Source organism: Rissa tridactyla, chromosome 9 (assembly GCF_028500815.1).
Source record: "Rissa tridactyla isolate bRisTri1 chromosome 9, bRisTri1.patW.cur.20221130, whole genome shotgun sequence".
In the NCBI taxonomy this organism is placed as follows: Eukaryota; Metazoa; Chordata; class Aves; order Charadriiformes; family Laridae; genus Rissa; species Rissa tridactyla.
In genome coordinates, this window is record NC_071474.1 from 24,402,395 (window position 1) to 24,424,130 (window position 21,736).

General features: G+C 55.7%; 2 protein-coding genes across 6 annotated transcripts; one reads left to right on the forward strand and one right to left on the reverse strand.

Annotated features, from left to right (window-relative positions):
• The first annotated feature begins 46 nt into the window (after nucleotides 1–46).
• NEIL1 (nei like DNA glycosylase 1) lies at nucleotides 47–5,249 on the forward strand. Of its 4 annotated transcripts, none has more exons than XM_054213876.1 (10): nucleotides 47–599; nucleotides 731–850; nucleotides 1,021–1,099; nucleotides 1,891–1,935; nucleotides 2,828–2,939; nucleotides 3,074–3,198; nucleotides 3,706–3,733; nucleotides 4,266–4,327; nucleotides 4,496–4,709; nucleotides 4,888–5,249. In XM_054213876.1, the coding sequence occupies exons 1-10, from the start codon at nucleotides 181–183 to the stop codon at nucleotides 4,905–4,907; spliced, it is 1,224 nt and encodes a 407-aa protein (XP_054069851.1). In that variant the 5' UTR covers nucleotides 47–180; the 3' UTR covers nucleotides 4,908–5,249. The 4 variants fall into 4 exon arrangements, with proteins under 4 accessions (XP_054069851.1, XP_054069852.1, XP_054069853.1 ...); XM_054213877.1 differs by having other exon boundaries at nucleotides 2,828–2,927; XM_054213878.1 differs by lacking the exon at nucleotides 1,891–1,935.
• Nucleotides 5,250–5,626: 377 nt separating this feature from the next.
• Nucleotides 5,627–21,715, reverse strand: MAN2C1 (mannosidase alpha class 2C member 1). 2 transcript variants are annotated; one of them, XM_054213869.1, is made up of 26 exons: nucleotides 21,614–21,715; nucleotides 21,077–21,202; nucleotides 20,353–20,476; nucleotides 19,458–19,528; nucleotides 19,036–19,213; nucleotides 18,361–18,550; nucleotides 17,780–17,886; nucleotides 17,497–17,607; nucleotides 17,022–17,114; nucleotides 16,522–16,638; nucleotides 15,663–15,758; nucleotides 15,211–15,356; nucleotides 14,627–14,750; nucleotides 13,995–14,116; nucleotides 13,096–13,181; nucleotides 12,397–12,567; nucleotides 12,021–12,103; nucleotides 11,755–11,849; nucleotides 11,526–11,630; nucleotides 11,179–11,335; nucleotides 10,463–10,606; nucleotides 10,255–10,364; nucleotides 9,555–9,634; nucleotides 9,281–9,426; nucleotides 6,307–6,410; nucleotides 5,627–6,225 (listed from the first exon to the last, which is right to left on the reverse strand). In XM_054213869.1, the coding sequence occupies exons 1-26, from the start codon at nucleotides 21,703–21,705 to the stop codon at nucleotides 6,108–6,110; spliced, it is 3,096 nt and encodes a 1,031-aa protein (XP_054069844.1). In that variant the 5' UTR covers nucleotides 21,706–21,715; the 3' UTR covers nucleotides 5,627–6,107. The 2 variants fall into 2 exon arrangements, with proteins under 2 accessions (XP_054069844.1, XP_054069845.1); XM_054213870.1 differs by lacking the exons at nucleotides 21,077–21,202; nucleotides 21,614–21,715 and having other exon boundaries at nucleotides 19,458–19,679; nucleotides 20,353–20,480.
• Nucleotides 21,716–21,736: the final 21 nt, after the last annotated feature.

Below are 21,736 nucleotides of genomic sequence, written 5' to 3' on the forward strand. Positions count from 1 at the left end.
TCCGCCGGCCCTGCCCCGCAAGCCGGGCGGGCCCGTCGCTGTGGCGACGCGGCGGGACTACAACTCCCGGCGTGCATCGCGTGCCCGCGCGGCTAATGGGAGGGCGGGGGAGGGGCCTGGGCGTGTCCCCATGCGGCGGGGTGGCCGGTCGGGCCGCCCGGAGCCCTCCGGTCGGCGGCCATGCCCGAGGGCCCGGAGCTGCACCTGGCCGGTCGCTACATCAACGAAGCGTGCTGCGGGGTGGTGTTCTCGGGCGGCGTGGAGCGGTCGGCGGTGAGCAAGAACCCGGAGGTGCCCTTCTCCAGCGAGGCCTACCGCATCTCGGCCACCTCCCGGGGCAAGGAGCTGCGTCTGACTCTGGCCCCGCTGGGCCCCGGAGAGCCCCAGGACCTCGTCTTTCGCTTCGGCATGTCGGGGTCGTTCCGGCTGTGCCCCGTCGCCCAGCTCCCCCGCCATGCCCACCTCCGCTTCCTCACCCGGGAGAGTCCCCCACGCGCCCTCTGCTTCGTTGATGCCCGTCGCTTTGGCTCGTGGCGGCTGGGGGATGCCTGGCAGCCAGGCCGTGGGCCCTGCGTCCTCTCCGAGTACCAGGCCTTCAGGTGAGCACCCTGCCAGCCGTGGCCCAGCCCGCGGGAAGGGCCTCCCCACTTTGTTTTGGCCGCTTTTACTGTGTGGCAGTAGGACGGCCGTGCCCAGGTGAACCTGCCTGATGGCCTGTGCCCTGTTGCAGGGAGAATGTGCTGAAGAACCTGGAGGACAAGGCTTTTGACAAGCCCATCTGTGAGGCCCTCTTAAACCAGAAGTTTTTCAATGGAATTGGGAATTATCTCCGCGCTGAGATCCTGTACAGGTAAGGTGGGTTGAGCACCAGCTGACCTGCTGTGGACGTTTGGTCTTCCAGGAGTTTGCTAGAGCTTGATAGCTCCTCAGCTAAGCCAGCTGGGCCTCCTCCCCTGGTAGACACGGGCAAGTGCCAGAATCGAGAGTTCTGGCTTGTGTGTAATAGATGGGCTCTCTCAGGTTGAAGATCCCTCCCTTCGAAAAGGCTCGGACTGTGCTGGAGGCCCTGAAGGATCAGGAGCAGGCGAGGAGGAAGAAGGTGAGGAATACCCGGTGCTTTGAAATGGGCTCGTTTCCAGACAGATGCCATACCAGGCATTTGTTTAGCTGTGGCCCTGCAGGATGCCTCAGCAGCTCCATGGGGTCCCAGGAACCTCTTGCCTTCCATGCAGGGAGTTTGACTGAGCTGAGAAGTCTTCCTGAGTCCAGTTTGGGCTCAGCAGCAGTGGAAGTGATTCAGTTTGCTTCCAGCCCCTAGTCTAGGCTCAGCCCGGCTGCTCTGCTCTGTCTCTGCTTTGGGCTTAGTTGGGTGCAAAGCTCTGGTTTGGGACTGCAGTTTCAGGCTTGTTCCAGCCCAGGGTTCGGGGTCAGTTTCAGTTCGTGTTTGGTTCCTCGCTCTGATGGGGCAGAACATTGTCACGAGGCCCTTGCGGAGCTCGCCTAGTCTCTGCTCGCGCTGCTGTTGGGAGGTATTTGCTGCAAACTTGCTGAGGGTGCACTCTATCCCTTCATCCAGGTCACTGATGAATATATTGAGCAGGACTGGACCCAGTACTGGCCCCTGGGGAACACCACTCATCACTGTCCTCCAACTAGACTCTGTGCCCCTAATCACGACCCTCTGAGCTCTGTCTTTCAACCAGTTTTCAACCCACCCCACCTCCATTCATCTAACCCATGCTTCCTAAGCTTCCCGATGAGAAGGCTGTGGGAGATGGTGTTGAAGTCATGCCATCGTAGCAGGCCATCAGATTAGTCAGACATGATTTCCCCTTGGTGAATCCATGTTGACTACTTCTGATAGCTTTCTTTTCCTCCACATGCCTTGAGATGATGCCCAGAACAAGCTGTTCCACCATCTTTCCAGGGATGGAGGTGAGGCTGACCGGCCTGTAGTTCCCCCGCTCCTCTTCCTTGCCCTTTTTGAAGACTGGAGTGACGTTGGCTTTCCTCCAGTCCTCAGGCACCTCGCCTGTTCTCCAGGACCTTTCAAAGATGATGGAGAGCGGCCCGGCAATGACTTCTGCCAGCTCCCTCAGCGCTCTCGGGTGCATCCCATCGGGGCCCATGGACTTGTTGATAGCCAGTTTACTTACAGGATCCTTCTCCTCAAACATTTTACTGTCCTTTGCCATAAACACTCATGTCTGAGCACGTCTGCCCCTCCAACGGAGCGGCAAATGGGGTGCAGCAGTTCTGTAAACTCACGTGTGTGGCATTTGTTCACACGTGGCTGGGCTGATGAGCTGTGACGGCTCCCCAGGCACATGCCCACGTGCCGTGCCAGCACTCGGAGGCACCTGGCTTCTGCTGTCTTAGGATGTATTTGCTGTGGGTGAAGAGGAAGGAGCGAGGGAAACAAGCACCTTGCAAGTTTAAAATCTCTGGGGAAGGCTGTAGTAGAGCTCATGGCTGATCTCGCGGCCTTGGGGGAGGGGAGGTGGCTATTTTAAAGGAGGCTGAAAACAAAACATGCGACTTGAGGGCTGTTTTTACAAACTGCCGGTGTTCCCATGTGCTACCCTGCTTTCATGTCTTTATAGCTGTGGGGAATGGGCTAATGCACAGTTTGCAGCCTTGGTGGGGTCTGTGGGGTGAGCTTAGGGCTGTCACATGCTGTGGCAGGGCACTCTGTGGGGAGTGTGGTAGCTCAGCCTCGGGAGGACGAGAGGACATGGGGAATTGGGCTGCTGTTGGGGAGGAGAGACCCCAGTGTGGCTGGGGCTGCTGACAGGTGATTTCCCTCCCCTTCTCCCTGCCCCTGCAGAATCCTTCCCTGACGCTGAGCAAGAAGCTGAAGCTGATGCGGGAGAACCCAGATCTCCTGGAGCTGTGCCACACCGTGCCCATGGAGGTCATCTCGGCAGGTGAGGCGACAGGTAACAGGGACAGCTCAGGGTGGTGGGGAGGCCTGGGCTTTGTGTTCCCAGCAGCAGGAGGCTGGGGAGGGCACCCTGACACCATGGTCACTGCTTTCTCTCTGCTCCTGTCCTTTCCTTCTCTCCCTTCACAGAGAAAAAGCTCTTTGACCCAGACAATTCAGATAACTACGCGGCTTTCAAGAACTGGCTGCAGTGTTACTTGGTGCCTGGCATGAGCTCCCTGCGTGACCGCAATGGCAGGACCATATGGTTCCAGGTGGGAGTCTGGTGTCACTGCCTGGGGCTGGGTGCCCCTCAACCACTCCCCCAAGGGGACACCAGCCCATTTTTCGCTTGGCAAGGACCCCAGCATTATGCTGTGTCACTGGGGGTCTCCCTCTCCTCCAGACTGCTGGACGTGGAGGGGACAATGACCTTCTGTGTGGTGGCCAGCTGGTCGAGGGATGGCGGGCAGTCTGGAGCAAGAGGGGCTGATTGTGGGAGTGGGGGGCTTGGGTGGTCTGGCAGCCCTGTCCCTCCCTCCTGTGCCCTGCGTCTGGGTGAGGCACTGTGGTGGGGCCTTGCAGAAGGAGCAGGGGCTGATGGGGGAGTCCCCACGGCACAGGGCAGGCAGAGCAAGCCTGATTCTCCCGGCTTCCCAGGGAAAAGTGGCTTTTTTCCCTATCACTGTCACGGCTGTCGGGTAGAGAGGGGGCATAGATTCTGCTGCCACTACTTGCAGAATGACTGTGCCCCAGTCACTACTCTGTCACCTTCCTTGCAGGGAGAGCCTGGCCCCATGGCTCCCAAAGGTGAGTGTCCTCTCTCCTCCCCGCGGGACTCACTCTTGCTCCAGGAGGGCTGGAGCCTGGGAAGCCCCATGCTTGTTGCTCAAGGGCACGGGGGCAAATGCAGGAGCAAAGCCCCTCTCCCTGGGGCGCTGGCAGGCCTATGATGGCCAGTGGCACTCGGGGACAGAGCCCGCTGTCCCCAAGGCTTCCTACCAGCATAGTTGCCTGCCTGGGCACAGCCATTGCATCTGCAGGATGATTTTCCAGGCCAGCACCTACGTCCCCTTCCATGCCTGCCAGGCTGGGAGCCGGAGGGTGTGCTCTCCCTGGGGCTGCGAGCCTGAACTGAGCAATGTTTTGGCAGGGGTAGGGGAGAGGAGTCCCCCTCAAGCCATTCCTCCACCCCAGTGCCAATTTCTCAATGCTCAGCTCATGCATCACCTGGGACAGCATTCCTGAAAGGTCACCGTACCGCAGCCTCTCCACTGAGGTGCAGGCACTCTGACACATCTCCTCCTCACCCCGTCTAACTTGGGCGCGTCTTCTCACGCAGGGCAGGCATCCCGCAAGAAATGCGCTCAGATGAAGGCAGATCCCAAGGCTCCGATCCCCAAGGTAAGAAGCTCTGTGGTTGATGTGGCTCCTGCTGGGTCTAGAGGCTGTCCTGTTCCCCAGCTCAGGCTGCTCCCGAATTCACCATGGGGCTCCTAACCTGGAGTTTCTCATCAGCCGGCAGTCCAAGCACATTTTTGCTGCTAAGGTCCGGCTCTCATGTCCACCCAGGTGACCATACATGCCTCGAAACGGCGCCCTAGGGCTGCAGCGAAACCCCCGGAGCCGGCTGCAGCGGAGGAGGAGGAGAAGGTGGCTGACGGGCCGAGGAAGGGACGTGCTCCTCGTGGGAGGAAGAAAGCGACCACCACTCCGTCCTTGTCCAAGCCTGAGGTGCTGGTCAAAGCCAGAAGAAGCCGCCGGACAACTGTGCGCACAGGCAGAGGTGAGGCTGGCAGTCTCTGCAGCTTTCAAATGCACAGGCAGGGGCTGTGGGAGTGCTCCCTCGTGTCAGGGAGATCGCGGGGATGCCAAAGGGCAGGAAAGGGCGCAGCAGGGCTTCAGAGGGCAGGACCAGGCAGCCCCTCACCCTCTGACTTCTCATTTTCCTCTCCATCTTGCAGGTGCAGCCCCTACTGTGTGAGTGCCGCACGCTGCCCTTCTCTACAGGGGCACTTTAAGAGCCACAGGAGGAGCTTGGGTTAGCACTGGGGAGAAATGGGGCTGCGCTGTACCTGTGCTCACGTCCGCTTGCTACCGCTGCGTCCTGCCAGCGTGGGAAGAAGCTGGGTTTGGTGATTGGCCTGATTTATCCAGCGTCCTCCTGCTGTCCCTAGGCATTTGACGGGCATAAGGGCCATGGACCCTCCCCCTCTGCCTAAAAGCGGATTCCCCCCCTCCTTTCTTTCTTCCCTTTCTGGCTGCTGCCTGCATCCCTGAGAAGGCTGTGTTTTTAGCTGACTAATAAAAGTATTTTCTGTAGAAATCACCATGGCCTTTTTGTGCCAAGGATAACCCCACTGTGCCCAGCCTCTTCCCCAGAGGGGCTGGAGCAGGCTTCCCCTCCACCTTATCCCCACAAAATTTATTCAAAGTCAGGCCGAACAGGGCCCTGAGCAACCTGATCTAGCTGAAGATGTCCAGCTTGTTGCAGGAGGGTTGGACTAGATGGCCTCAAAAGGTCCCTTCCAACCCAAAGCATTCTGCAATTCAAAACACAGGTACGCTCTGCCTCCCCAGTCCCAAGAGCGAGATCCTGTGAGGAGGACGCTAAGACAGCTGCAGCTACAGTAGAGCCCCTGGGAAGAGGCAGATCAGTGCAGTTATTTGGAAATAAATTAAGAAAACAGGCTGGAGCTTGTTTTTGTGTAATTCTCCTCTTTACTTGTGTTCCTCTTCCACAAGGGCACGACGAGAGGCAGGCGAAGGGAGAGGGAAATGACTGTAGTGTGCTTTTACAGTTGCTGCTAGAGTCTGGACAAGATGAAGGCCATGACGCAGGTGCCACTGTGGAAAGCTGCTGCTCCCCAAACCCCCCGGGGCTGGAGCAGAGCCCAGGCAGGGACAGCCAGCCTGTCCCACAACCCTAACCCACACTTTGGCTAGCTGGGAACTCGCTCCTCTCCAGTTAGGCAGGCGGACAACTGCCCTCTGTTCCTGAAGAACGTGGTTGTTCTCAAGCGCTGCTCTCCAATGGCTGTGGGGGACAAGGGGGAGACTCTTCCCTTCTCTGGAACCACCGCCTCCTTGCAGAGCTCTTGGGACAGGGGAAGCCTCAGGCTGCAATTTGAGCTCAGGGTGTTGGTCCAGGTCACTGCCGCGCTAGCAAGGGCGACTGACGGCGTCACTGCCTCAAGACCAAGAGGATGGAGAGCACATGGAAGGGTGTGAAGGAAAGCCTGACACCCCGCTGCTCCAGCGGCAGGCAGCCTCTTGCAGCCGGCCGCTCCAAGAGGTCACAGCTGGGGAAGAAAGCAGCCAGTGAGGCCAAAGCGAGTGATCTCCACTCCCCCCACATGCCCAGCCCTCTAACGTGGACTTACAGCATTGCCTCCTTAACGGGGAGGGAGGTCTGGAGCCAGGCGACAACTGTGCTGCCATGTGCCTCGTACAGCCGCACCACCACAGCTTCAGGTCTGTCCTCAGCCTTTGGGGGACACAGCAGACAGGAATTCAGACCAACAGGACCAGGCGCATCCCACCCTGCACCTTGGGGTACAGCCAGATGCCGGAGATGGCGGCCAAGCGGCTCTGCCCGTGTGCACGTGCCTTCCCAGCCTGCCACTGTGCAGTGCTGACAACTGTGGCTGCAGCACCCACGCGCGGATCTGGGTAATACTGTGATCCCTGGTGCGAGTGCCTGCCCAGGCTGGCAGAGCGGGTGCTAAGCCCCCTTCTCCTCACTGAGCAGGACATGCAAACCAGAGGGTTTCCGCTCAGCTGAGCCTCCCCAACACAGCTGCAGAGGAAAAAGCAAACCTGTGTCCTGGTTTCAGCAAACCGGGACTAATTTATCTTCTGTCGCTTGAGAAAACTGCACTTTTAGAAGACTCTAGTGTCTGAATTTGTGATAATATTCACTTTATAGCTAGCTGTAGCATGCGGGTTTCAATGTCTCGGTGTTTTTGAGCTTGCCAGGTGCAGGGATGAGGAGGAGCGAGACCCGGGCACTTGACCCAAGCTGCCAGCAGGGTTATTTCATACCATGAACGTCACATTCAACAGTAATTAGAAAGTTTGCTGAGAAGTTCCCCCTCTCCCTCGATGGCTGCCATCCTGAGCACTCCTCACCCCGGTGCCGGAGCCCGGAGCCCTTCCCTTCCTCCCGAAGCCACAGTGCTCGCCATGTCCCACATTTCACAGAATGGTAGGGGTTGGAAGGGACCTCTGGAGATCATCTAGTCCAACCCCCCTGCCAGAGCAGGGTCACCCAGAGCAGGTGGCACAGCAACGCGTCCAGGTGGGTTTGGAATGTCTCCAGAGACGGAGACTCCACCACCTCTCTGGGCAGCCTGTGCCAGGGCTCTGCCACCCTCAAAGGAAAGAAGCTCCTTCTCATGTTTAGGTGGAACTTCCTATGCTCAAGTTTGTGCCCGTTACCTCTTGTCCTGTCCCTGGGCACCACTGAAAAGAGCCTGGCCCCATCCTCCCAACACCCACCCTTTACGTATTTATAAGCGTTGATAAGGTCCCCCCTCAGTCATCTTTTTTCCAGACTGAAGAGACCCAAATCCCTCAGCCTTTCTTCATAGGAGAGATGTTCTGATCCCCTAATCATCTTGGTAGCCCTTTGCAGTCCCCTCTCCAGCAGTTCCCTGTCCCTCTTGAACCAGGGAGCCCAGCACTGGACACAGCACTCCAGGTGCAGTCTCACCAGGGCAGAGCAGAGGGGGAGGATGACCTCCCTCCACCTGCTGGCCACACTCTTCTTGATGCCCCCTAGGATGCCATTGGCCTTCTTGGCCACGAGGGCACATTGCTGGCTCATGGTCATCCTGTTGTCCACCAGGACTCCCAGGTCTCTTTCCAGGTCAGCCCCCAACTCTCCAGCCTGTCCAGGTCTCTCTGTATGGTGGCACAGCCTTCCAGTGTGTCAGCCACCCCCCCCAGCTTTGTGTCACCAGCGAACTTGCTGAGGGTGCACTCTATCCCTTCATCCAGGTCACTGACGAATATATTGAAGAGGACTGGGCCCAGTACTGACCCCTGGGGACACCACTTGTCACTGTCCTCCAACTAGACTCTGTGTCCCTAATCATGACCCTCTGAGCTCTGTCTTTCAACCAGTTATCTATCCACCTTACTGTCCATTCATCAAGCCCACTCTTCCTAAGCTTCCCGATGAGGATGCTGTGGGAGACCGTGTCAAACGCCCTGCTGAAGTCAAGGTAGACACCATCCACTGCGCTCCCCTCATGTATCCATCCAGTCATGCCATGACAGAAGGCCATCAGATCAGTTAGACATGATTTCCCCTTGGTGAAATCTGTGTTGACTACTTCTGACAGCTTTCTTTTCCTCCACATGCCTTGAGATGATGCCCAGAACAAGCTGTTCCACCATCTTTCCAGGGATGGAGGTGAGGCTGACCGGCCTGTAGTTCCCCCGCTCCTCCTCCTTGCCCTTTTTGAAGACTGGAGTGACGTTGGCTTTCCTCCAGTCCTCAGGCACCTCGCCTGTTCTCCAGGACCTTTCAAAGATGATGGAGAGCAGCCCAGCAATGACTTCCGCCAGCTCCCTCAGCACATGTCTCCGTCTCTGGAGACATTCCAAACCCACCTGGACGCGTTCCTGTGCAACCTGCTCTGGGTGACCCTGCTCTGGCAAGCGGTTGGACTAGATGATCTCCAGAGGTCCCTTCCAACCCTACCATTCTGTGATTCTGTGACTTTTGGACATCCAATTGACCTAACTGATCTCTCACTTGATCCTCCTCCACCCAGGGGAAGTCTTCCTCTTTCCCCGTTACTTTCCCCAAAGCCTGGGACTCCTGAGGGCTGGGCCGAGCAGTAAAGACCGAAGCAAAGAAGGCATTCGGTAACTCCGCCTTCTCCGCATCCTCCATCACCATGGCTCCTGTCTCATTCAACAGTGGGCCCACAGCTTCTCTAATTTTCCTTTTGCCTCCAATATACTGGTAGAAGCCCTTCCTGTTGAGTTTGACATCCCTTGCCCTTTGCTGTCACCTGCTGGGAGTGCACAGCTTCCTGCTGATGGAATGGGCTGCGTATAACCCTTGTATGTTTTATATTGGTATTGCGATAAATATTGGTTCTCAGTGTTATTATACTTAATTATCTAGTCTTATTCTATTACATCTGCTTACATTTCAGCTCTCGGGTTTCCTTGTTTTTTCCCTAGTTCCCCCTCCCGGGTGAGGAGGGGTCATCGGATGATAGAATAATCGTCTAAACGACAACAAATTGTTGTGGGTTCCTCAACCTGTAACACCACGCTTAACAACAACAGCAGCAGCTTAACCCGTCTGTCCTTCCCGCTTCTGCCCCGGGGACTTGCCTGCTTGACAGTCTCCAGCACAACCGCAGGTGAGCTGACAGAAAAGGCGCTCCAGGCTGGGCACTGAGCGGAGCTGGCTGTGACTGCACGGAGGGGGAAATTCAAGTTGTAGGCACACTGGATCACACCAGCCTCCTGGAAGGAACCTGCAACACAAGAACCTCTAGCCAGGCTCTACGCAGGCACAGCCAGATGTGCTCACCAGATGTGCTCACCAGAGCATCCCCCCCGAAGCTGCATGTCCCCACTGGACCCAGCTCTGCCCATCGCTCACCCTGGTGAGGCATCACGGCATAGGTGAACTGGTGGTGCGCAATGTCTGCCGTGGCATCGGGGTACTTGGGTGCTCTCAGCCTAAGGCAACAAGATGTAGGTGAGACCGGTGTCTCAGCAGCACCTTCTGTCAGCCCAAGCCTGACATTGTCCCTCTGTCACCCAGCACTGTGACAAGACAGCTGCCTCCCTGTGCTACCTCAAGACTGTGCCCTGAGGTGGAAGCCAACGTGCTGCTGGTTTCCAGCAAAAGCAAACAGACCCCGGACAAGGTGTCTTGGAAACTAAAAATCTACGTTTGAAGGGTGTTTTCCTGTGAAACTTGTGGCTGATGGACTCAAACTGAAATACAGAGAGTTTCTCTTAGCTTTGCACGAATCTGTAACTTTACCGTTTCTTCCCTCTCCTCCAGTCTCCCCTCCTGGGCTGTGTTTTAGCCAGCAACAGAAAAATTACACGGTGCAAATGATCTCTCTGATCTCTCCTAAATTATCTACGAACATAACTCATAGCAATTGCATTATCTTAGTCAATTGTAATTAAGTCAGCCAAAAGTTCTCAGACAACAGCTAGCTACTAAAACCAGACCATTTCCTTATTAACTACGATCACGTAGGGCCAGGCGTTGCCTTGACTTCCAAGAGACACTTCAGAAGGCAAAGTGACTGCTGCAGCTCCCCCCTCAACCCAACCCTACTCACAGTGAGAGGCTGAGGACATTCCTGTGGGCAGATGCCCCGTATTTGCAGTCATTCAGCAGCGCCACCCCGAAGCAGTGCTCGGAGAGATCCAGCCACTTGTGAGCCCACACCTGGAAGAGGTACCAAGGGCCATCTTCACCATACAGAGCGACTGCCTGGGAGCAAACACAGCCCCACCGCAGGAGGACCAGACCATTTTTCCTCTGACCTCAAATCGGGCCCAATCCCATGACGTGTTATAGTGTGTTGGCCGCTGCAGGTGTCCAAACTGGATCTCGTAGGTGGCGTTTGTGCTCCGGACCTGCACAGGGAACTCCACCTTCAGGAACTTGTGAGCCTCCTTCCACTCAACCTAAATGTTGTAAGAGAAGGGCATCATTAGAGGGTAGATTTAGATTAGATATCAGGAAGAAATACTTTCCTGTGAGGGTGGTGAGCCCCTGGCCCAGGTTGCCCAGAGAAGCTGTGGCTGCCTCATCCCTGGAGGGGTTCAAGGCCAGGCTGGACGGGGCTTGGAGCAACTGGGTCTGGTGGGAGGTGTCCCTGCCCATGCCAGGGGGGTTGGAACTAGATGATCTTTAAGGTTCCTTCCAACCCAAACCATTCTGTGATTCTATGATCACTATGAGGGGCTGACAAGCAGAGGCTGCACTCATCCTTCCTTGGTGTGCAGCAGCCAGCTCGCACCCAGGCTGGACCGTGTACAATTAAAATCACAGTAGAGTCTGAACACAAATGAACTGGCGGGTCTCTCCAGCCCTTGTCCCTCAGGCTGCCTGTCCCTAAGGCAGCGGAGGACAGGCAGTGGGGGGCTCCAGGGAAGAAAACAGGAGGGGGAACGTAATTCAGACGCCAGGTTCAGCTCCCCAGTGCCCTGCCTGCACAGCACAGATGTCTGTATTGTGCAGCAGCCGCTGGCCAAACCTGGGTCAGGAAGCGGAGGTACGGACACACGGCATCCAGGATGATCTCCTGGGTTAAGGTGCTGCTTTTCCCAATCCGCAGAGAAAAGCTCGCACTTCCCCGCAGGCCCCCAGCCAGGGTGATTTCCAGAGGCTTCAGCAGTGTTGTCGCTGGCTTCCTAGAGAAAGGGGTAAAGGCAGAGCCTAGCAGATCCAGGTTCACAAATCCCAATCCAGCCGCCCACAGAGCGGGCACTCCCTTCGCTGGAGTGAAAGCTCTGTTAGATTTTGTTACAGCAAGGACTGACGGGGAGGCAAGAAGCTCAGAGCAAAGACAAAATCAAAGCGTTGCATGCACTGCTCCTCTACCTGGTTTCCAAGTGATAATCCATCACATCCCAGGCATCCCAGTACAGGGGAACATCATCAAAGAGTGCAAACTGGTTGGCATAGCAGCCATCTGGGACTGACTCTCTGGAACAAAGTGGAACAGAGAAACAGCAGTATAAGAACTGGCAGTGGAGAAGGGCATACAGTGAGAAGACGATCCGAGAGAGGTTTGAAGCACCCAGTTCCAGTAATCGGGTGAAAGACACACCTCTCAGAGTCCACCAGCCGAAGCGAGGTCAGATGCCCCATCGTGTCCAGGCAGACTGCAATCATCCCATTCTCCATGGTAATGGAGCCATCCTCCTGGAGGGAAAGGACAGAAATAGATTTCACAGACCTATACCTGCAGGAGCTGAGCATCCCAATTGCAGATCTAGTGTGCGGACTTGCTGCGTGCTGGATTCTCTAGATTTCTCCCCAGTCAAGCTTTGATGCAGGGTACACCGATCTGAGGACAACAGCCATTGTTCTTACCTGTTTCCTCACGGCCACAGGCTGAGCGGGCAGCAATGGCTCCCTCACTATAGCATAGCCCATGCTGGGGACTGTCACCAGAGCTGGAAAGCAAAGAGGTTCTGTTCCAACATCTGCCCCAGACCTAACCCTAAATCACACCATGCTGCCCTGCTGCTCTCACATCAGACCTACCGCCTCCTTTCATACCCTCCTCTTCTTCTTTATCCATAGCTCAGGGAGAACTTGAAGTGGGGTAAAGTCCCAAGGAGGGATCTGACAAGTCAGTAAACCCTCCCCAGGCCAGGGAGCAGCAGAGTATTTCTTTGACAGCTGTCTCTGTCTCTGCCCCTGGAACAAATTCTGACACATGAGTCACCCCCCGAATTAGACATACCTAAAGTCTCTGTTCCAGCTGGCCCAGTCCTGGAGATCACCTCGGTCCGCTCCCAAGGCAAGGTGTTTAACACAAGGGTGCTCTCGGCACTCCCTGCCTTGGGTTGCAGCAGGTCCCCGCATAAGGACTGCACAGCTTCCTCCTGCAGCTGAGCACCAGCCCTGCGTATCTCTGAGCAATAAAAAGGCCTGAGTTAGATCCAGCCAGGCCATTTCTCACATCTGAGAGAGTTTCTGGAACTCCCATCCAACGCACACACACTTTAGCTACTTCCAAGATACAATTACTAATTATTATTAATTATTATTATCTATTAGTAAATAATTAAAGTTTATAATTATTCTTAACTTTGTCGTTACAAGATTACAATGAGCTATGCCAGCTCAACTGGAAAATCGTGGTGCTATAATAGAGTAAAGCTACTGCAAGTGCCTGTGGGCAGGCAGGAGCAAACCTTTGCTAGGGTCTACCCTGGCATGCCAGCAGCAAGCAGAGAAGTCAGTAATTCGGGATGTTTTTTAATCCCTTGGCTCCCCTGCTAATTCCCTGCTGAGTTAGCGCTATTACAGACACACACCTGCACAGGTTCAACCCATAGCGCCTGGCAGTCCAGGATTGAAAACCTCTGCAGCCCCACAAGGCAGGAGCCAGTGTGTGCTCTCACAGACAAGTGCCCTCCTAACCAAACTCCCTGCTCACCAGCGTAGTATTGCAGGGCATCCTCAACCACGAGCTGGATACAGCTGCCTGGCAAAACATCATGGAATTGGTTCAGCAGCAATAACCTAAAACAGAAAACAGAAACCAGGTGAGGAAGCAGGGGAGAGCAGCAGATTTGTTCTGGTTTACTAAGCCCTGTTTGCAAGATGGACAAACTTAACAATTGTTCCTTATCCCCTCGTTAACAAACACTTGAGAGAAAAGGATTTTTATCTGTAGCATCCTCTAAATCCCTTTATGTTAGGACTTGTCAACTGTCATTTTAGCAAACCACAACCATGGGGAGTTAAGAGCTATTTTTTTTTATCCCTTGGGGCTACCAGATATATTGTTGCACAAGTTCAGACAAGTCCAAACTCAGAGGAATATGCTTAGATCGGAAACAAAGCTTCCAGCCAGCACAGTAGTGTGGCTTCAGAGCTATCTTCCAACAGGAGAATCAAGCAAAGCACTGAAACACTTTCCAGGTGGAGCCCTGATCAGTTTATGGAAGGGGTTGTGTACACACAGCACGGCAGTACCGAATCTGCAAAGGTCCCTACACCCTAACTGTGCACCACTCTTTCACTCAATCAAGAGGCAGCTCAAATGAAGACAGGTTGTGGTCAGTCAGCCTTCTGGCTCCAGCTGAATGGGGCTGAGAGATAAGTGACCAACTCCCACCATCAGACCAATAACTGCCCACAACAGTGCGGTCCGACTGGTCCAGGCTAATTTTGGTGCACTGATAGTAAGGATTTCTATCCAGTCTCAGGCAGGGACAAGGAGCTATTGGGGATGAGGACTGGTACCTCAAGAGCACCCAGCTCTCACGTTGAAGTCCCCAGCCCTCACCACATCCTCCCCTTGGTGCCGCGAGTGCTTCCGTACACCCTCACCTCCAGAGCCGCTGCAACTGGCTGGCAGGATACTGGAACGTTCTGCTCCGTGCCAGAGCCAAGGTGCTGAGCACTTCGACATCGTGGAGAATTCGCTCGCACTCCCGATTCCCCTTCTTTATCTGGTGTCAAAGCAAGGAGAGGAGAAAGATGCTTAGGAAATGGGTAGCTAGGAGTGGATCTCTCACACCAGCAGCAAAAGCCCAGCTCCAGTGCAGGAAGGTTGGCTGTTGTAAGTGTCATGAGTTTGCCACTACCAGTGAGTTATATTTTGGCACAGATCAAGCTGAAACTCCCAGCACAGGACATAGCTTTCCCTGTCCCTTCCTCCCTTTCTTCTGGCTCTTCATCCAAGCTCTGCAACTATCTATCTATCTGCTGAAGTGAAGGATGTGGCAGCTATTGACCAAGGGAAGCCCTGCTGTGTCCAGGCTTCCTTCTCACCCCTTCAAGAAAGTCCAACAATAGATTTGCCTTTTGGAGTCCTGGCTACAAGCTGGCTCCCACTGTTGAGACCTAAAGGGCACTGCCCAAACCCTGGAGCCACCTGAGCAGTAGCAAAGAGAACTAGGAATGACCACCTTCCCTGGGGGCCGAGGAGACCGCTGTCCCCATCCCACACGTGCAGTCACCTGGGCCTGGGTGGTATACGTGCCGTTGTGCAGCTCAAGGAAGAGCTCTCCCACCCAGGTGCACAGCTGTGATGACTCCTTCTCCAGGACAGAAAAGAGTCGGTCGGGAGTTGAGATCTGAACCCTGCAGGAGAGACGCACAAACAGCCAGGGGAGAAGCCTGTGGCACAGCTAAAGGTGCATCCCAACCAGAAAGGCAACAGCCACAGAACCGAGGCCTTGGAAACCCCAACACAATGACACACAACCTCCTCCTACCCCTCTCCCACTCCACGCTGCTTGCCATGGGGACAGGGACATTCCCCAGGTAGGGACTGACTGCCAGGCGCCGCTGCTGTGCTGGCCACTCACCCCACGGCTCTACCGAGGGCTCGCAAGTAGTCCACAGCTGCCCCACATACTTGTTCTTGCAGTCCTTCATGACGGAGAGACTCTGTCTCCCTGACAATCCTTCCTAGCGCCCTGCTCACCCCGCTTGCTCCCTGCCTTCCTTCGCACACCTGTTCCTTTGGCCGTGCTGAAGGCCAGGCCCGGCTCAAAACAAGTGCTCCCGCAAGGGGGGAGGGAGGGAGCTCTCCTCTCACCTTGGCAGCCCATCTGTGTCACTCATTCTCTTTATCCTGTCCAGCATTTTCTGCGTGGGGCCCCCTCCTCCATCTCCAAAGCCGAAGAGGAGAGCGCTGTGGTTCACACGTCCTTTGTCCTTGTTGTTCTTCACCGTTTTCAGCATCTAGAGGGAATTTTGGACAGCTGCAATCCCCTGGTGCCCAGCCCCAGCTCCACACAGAAAGCCGGGTCAGCCCTTGGGGTGCAAAGACCAGTCCTGCCCCTCTTCCCCAACCCAAACTGCCAAAATGAGGCACAGATGCATCTCAGAGGCGGTCAATTGACTGCCAGGCACCCAAACAGCCTCTGACCACCAACGCTGCCAGCTATCCCGCTCCCTTCCCAGGCAGTGCCCTCACCTCGGAGCCTCAGATCCAGCCCTGAGGGGCTAGCGCCGCACTTCAAACACGGATCTGGCAACCTCACTTACCTCCTCCACTTGCCCATGCATCTCATAGGAGTCACCAGGGGGAAAATGGGTCAGGACTCGGGAACCATCAATGCCTTCCCAGAAAAAAGTGTGATGCTAGAGGGGAACCAAAGGAAAGCATGGTGTCTTGTACAGACCCCCTATACCACACAGTGCCAAAATGCTGAAGCACAGCCCCATTATTCCCAGGAGTTCCCAAAGAGAATCTCTGGTCATGCTGGTATCAGAAAGAGACAAATTCACCCTTAGCTCAGGGTTTCAAGGCTCCCAAACTCATCTCCCACAAAAACGTGTGCATGGAGGGCACACTTCAACCACATCAGCACAGAACTCGTGCACTTAAAGCCCATGTTTCCTTGCAAGCCCTGTCAAACACAAAGCCCAGCACCTTCATCACCAGGGAAGCGCACAGGGGACAGGCACCTCTGAGCCCACTGAGGATTCAAACTGGGCCTTCACTTTCTCTCCACAGGGTTGCAGGATGCCCTGACAGATCAGTGCAAGAAGACAGTTGCACAAGGATAAGGAATGCCACAAGGGCAGGGGACAGCAGAGGAGAGGCTGGATTTGCTGTCTGTTAGACCTACACGCAGGTCGCAGCTTCACATCCGAAAGCAGAAGGAATTTGTAGTCCAGGGGCCCATCTGAGATCTCTAACCATGTCCTTCCTCTCCCCTAAAGCCTGACAGGACATTGCTACCACCACAAACTGCCCACGTCTTTGAGCTTCTGGAAAAAAAGCCTGTGTCAGCTGAGTGGGAGGACTGGCTCGACCTGTGCAACCAACAGGCCCAGCCCTGCAGATGGACTCCAGCAACCGCAAGTCCATCCCCTTGGCAAGAAGGGAAGCACAGCTCACCGGGAAGGTGTTCACCAGGTTCCAACTGAGCTTCTGCGTGAGGAACCGCCTGATCCCACAGCCACGCATCAGCTGGGGCAGCTGGGCTGAGTATCCAAACGTGTCCGGCAGCCAGAACTAGGAGCAGAGGTGACAGCAGCAGAGACATACGCATGAGTCACAGTGGTCGCACACCACAGTCTGAGCTCGTGGAAGTTTTCTCGGTAGTCAGGCTCTGAGCCCTTCTTGCAGAGGGAAATGAAGATGTGCTAGACAAGGAGCAATTCTAGAGACCTGCCAGGGACCTACAGGCAATATAACCAAGGCCTGGGCCTGTGCTAACTGCCATTATACATGGGGGAATCCGTATTTACTCAGCACAGCTTTAGCTGCAAGAAGCAGGCCAACGTGAGGCACCTGAACATCACATATGGAAGGCAAACCAGGGAGAAACCCTCACACATAGCAAGAGGTGGAAGGAGATGGTGAACAAGGAAGGTGTGCTGGAAAAGAGCAAGTACCTCTGAGCAGATCCGGCCAAACTGCTCCTGGAAAAACTGCTGTCCCTGGAGGAACTGCCGCACCATGGACTCCCCACTGGGCAGGTTACCATCCTGGGGGGAAAGCACGGGGAGTCAATGCAGCAAGTCAGGTGCCGGGGAAGGGGAGGTCTTGCGAGTGCCCCATTCCCACCGTCATCCTGACCTGGCAGATCACAGGGAGGATCTGAACAGAGCTCTGCAGAGGGCGAAGGGAGGAACAGAGCTCAGCCAGTCCAGACCAAAGCTCCTTTCTCAGGGAATGAGACAATTTGGGGGAGGGATGGTATTTTTGCTAGGCTAGACACTGCAGACAGCTACTGTTTTCTGGGCTTGGAGACATCACCAACCAGACAGGCTCAGCAAGGGCTCTGCTCTGCCCCTTTCAGTGTCAGGACTGGTTCCAGAGGGATGGCACAGGGAGGATGCAGTGAGCCAGGCTCACCATGCTTCTCACCATTTCCACCCAGGTGCCTCCGACGGGAATGAACTGCCCCTTCGCCACGAAGTCCTGAATCTGCGCGTAGAGTCCGGGATACCAGCTCCGCACCCACTCGAACTGCTGTGCCTGCCAGAGCGCACAGATCTGCCTCAGCTCCCACCACAGCTCCACACTCATGTCCCTCCCCTCTGTGGCTACACAGGATGCTCTCAGTGAGCCCCCCATCTCGTTTTGAGTCATGCTGGAGAAGCAACAAGCCACGAGCAGAAGGAGAGCTCCCCAGAGGGAGATCACTCACCTGGGAGCAGGTGAAGGTGAGCTCTGGATTGCACTCCATCAGACGGACCACCGTGACCCAGCTCCGAGCGCACTTACGGATGGTCTCCTCATATGGCCACAGCCAGGCTGTGGGGACGGAGTGGTTATTATTCAGCATAAGCTCCTCTGGGAATGGGGCTATGCTGCCTTTCACAGATCAGCTAGGGAAAATGCTAGGGCAAAATGCTGTCCTACAACTAAGTGTCTGACAGCAACACGGCCTGGGGCCTCCAACTCCCACTTCTCCTGCTGGCTTTCTGCTGAGATTGAAGCCCTTCCAGGGACTGAAAACTGAGGGGTGAAGTCCAGCAGGTGGAAGGCAGTGGTCTGTAATTCATCCCTCATCACCAGCGCGGCATCAGTGCTCCAAATGGCGCAGCTAGCCAGACACACGTTCCCCTGCCTTGGTGACAGATCAGCTCTATGGCAGCACAGAGGTCCCTTTCCCTTCCCTCGGGGCACAGTACCCAGCACCTGGAGCCTAACGGCAGCCAGCTCTCCCCTTAGGCAGCGTGCCCTGACCTCCAGGTCAGCAGAGAGGGAACGCTGTGCTGCTCTCACCAGAGTCAATGTGGCAGTGACCCATGGCATGGATGGTGTGCTGGCTCTCGCCATTCCTCTGGCTGAAGATCGTCGCAGCCAGGTCACGGGCAGCAGGGAAGGTGGAGGGGTCCGTAACATCACACACGTTGATCATCTGGTTGGCCGTGTACAGTGCCTGGAAACTCCTCTGGTTTTCCTCCCCGAGGAGCTGGGGTTGGGAGTGATAACAGCTTGACTCTGAGCTCAGCACATCCTCTGGCTCAGGCCAGCTCTCTGTACCAGCTTGGATGCTATCTGCCCAAGGGAGAACCTGCTACCTCCTTCCAACATCTGGCTCTGCCAGTGGTGACAGGTAAACACCGTGTCCCTGCTTCACAGTTACAACCTTGTTTCTTTGCTCATTTGCCTTCTAAAGCCAGGTTACACACACGCCCATCTCAGGGGGTGCTGGTCTAACAGATCCTGCCCTGGAGCAGAAAGTGGGTGAAAAAACCCACCTGTGGCTTCTCTCTGTTCAGTTGTCTCCTACTATAGACATTGTCAATTTTGCTAAAGTAGCAGGACCAAATATTTCCTCCTCCAGGGCCTCCTGGTGGGAGGGGACAGGTCATGGAATGGCGGCAGAAAGGGTAAGATGAAGTTGTGGAAGGAGGTGGAAATGGTGAGATAAGGGAAGAGAATGAGCTCACAGACCTGGGCCATGCCCAGCAGTATTTCCAGATCCACCAGCAGCTCGTAGACATCCCTGTTGAAGACGACCAGCTCAGCCTTGCTCAGGGTGAACCTCCTGTCAGGGTCCGGAGGGGCGATCATACTGCCCTTGCCAGCCCCAAAGAGACCATTGCAGGCCAGCTCCACGTACAGCGTCAAACTGCAGAGACCAAAAGGAAACCACTAGGGAGCAGATCACAAGGAGCTGGGAGATCAACTGGGAAAGTCCGTTTCTCTCCCTGGGGTGGGTTCGGCCCAACCTGAACAACGGACAGAGCCCCTGAACACCGGACACTTCTCAGAGCACCAGGGCGCAGGCAAGAATGTTTCACCCCATCCTCTTAGCTTCAAACAACACCAAGCTCCCCCAGTGGAGAGGGGCTCCGGCAAGGCTCACCACCCACCTGTGGGGCTCTGTCGCTTTCAGGCTGCTTGTCAGGATGTAGCTGGTCTTCTCACCTTCCTTCGTCAAACCCTGCAGGGGAGGGTGGCACATTTAACACAGGTCTTCAGAGGTCCACGATGGGCAGGACAAAGCCCAGCTGGATAGAGGAGTCTGGTCCCATGTCTCATGGGATGGAACAACTGGCTTGGAAGCTGCTGCTGCCCCAGCAGTAACACAAACCCTGTGGACGCCACCATAGAGCAGGGCAGGGCTGCAAAAGGTCACCTGAGCCATTCCACCCCCTCAAAGCAGGACTGAAGTTGACCTGTGTGACAAGAGTCTGTCCCACTGCTCTTTACAGCAATGGAGACTTAGATCTCAGGCCCAATGTTTGCCTACCCTTCTTCCAAGACAGACTTGCTAATGTCTAAGCAAGGGATTTTCAGCTGCTACTGGTTGGCAGACCAGAATTTTAACTCCTGGCGGGGGGCAACCTCTAGAAAACAGACTCAGACCCACTACTAAGGCTTGCCTTTCTGGGACGAACTTTGGAAATAGCCCACAGACCCTCTGTGGTCCAACAGCACAAACCACGAGAGTAGTCCTCTCTCCCACCCCACGCATCAGACTTTTCACAAACACTACCCTTCTCTGCACAGCAGATTTTTCCCATATTTAAAGACAGCTCTCCTATTGCCTCAGAGATTACAACTCGAGGCTAAAAAACCTCCTCATGTCCTCCTCCTGACCTGCAATTGTTCTTGGTTCACATACAGACATTACTCCGAGAGTGCATAATAAACAGGAGGGGGTTTCTTCTACTGCCCCACTGCAGAGAGGTAAGGGAGATAACCACTCTGCACATAGCTGAGCGCCTGGCACAGCTGGCACACCCCTGATCCACACCTCCTTACCTGGACAGGCTGGGCGTCGCGCCACACCATGCCCTCCCCATCGCTCTCCCAGATGAAGTGCACTTCCCGCCCTGCCCATGCCAGGGGGATGCTCAGCTCTACCTTAAACCAGCACGTCTCCCACCTGGAAGAGAGCAGGCAGCAACCTCAACCCACCCCATGGGAAGCCACAATTCCTCAGAGCCTCCATGGAAAAAGCAGAGTGAGGACTGCTCACAGCCCTTACGGCAGGCTGGTGCCCAGGCTGCAAGGAGGCACAGCAGCCCCAGTGGGTGAGTAAGCTCAGAAAGCAGCACACAAACCCCGTCGTGCTGGCCTCACACCAGCCTCTTCTGGGACTCCAGAGAAATGGACAGCAGCATCGTGTCTTTGACAACAGCTAGGAAAAAAAATCCCAATCTTCTCCCAGCCCTGAGAAAGCACACAGGTCCCACACAGAGGCAAATATTAGTCACAACCATGGCTACAAACAGGGGCTCTCAGCAGAAAGAATCAGTGAACCTGGCCTTTCACTTTTTTTGGAATCATACACATCTCAGTCAGTTCCCTCATGGAATCTCCCCAATGGCTTCTAGGCAGACACCTACCTAAAACACCAGCGAAGAGGATTATCATCTCATTTCTTCGCCATTGAGAGCTTGTGAGGAGCCACACAAACAAGTAGCTCTGAGACGTGAGCTCCAACCCCACCGCTGTCATGGTACCCCTGAAACGTGGTACTTACGTGGGCCCGAAGGAGTCTCCCACTTTAGCTGGTGTGAATTCCTGCCTGACAGCCTCATTGTACGGGATGCGCCGCGGGGTCTGGAAGCAGGAGAGCGATGCCGGCGGACAACGATCCCCAAAGAGCCTGCAGTCGGAGACCATTATTAAAACCGGTCCTGTGTGGACCAGCCCACAGGGGGTGTGTTTGGGGGGGGGACTGGGATCACTCTTGTTTCCCCAGCACGGCTGTATCACCCTGCTACCACTTAACACCCTCACAACATTAACTGAACGACACAGCAATAATTTGCCCTGCTGAAGGGGCTTGTTGGAGCCACCCCAACCACGAGGGCTGGGGGCAGAGGCGACTGTGCCAGCGACACCCTGAGGCAGAGCTCTGTGCTGGCCCGGGGCGTGTGTGTGCTTTGCTCACTAAGACGCCCGACCAGCAGCAACCCGGGGCTAGCAGGCCCGGGGACGGCGCGGCCCACCCCCACCTGCTGCCAGCGCCACGGAGAGGTGACGGAAGGGGAGGGGAAGCGATCCCACGGCCCACCTGCCCCGCAGGTTGCAGTCGGTGAAGTAGGTCTCGGAAAGGAACTTCTCCACCCGCTCCAGCGCCGTGCGGCGGTGCTTCAGGGCTGCCATGACGGCGGGCGCGGCGGGCTCTGCGCAGGCG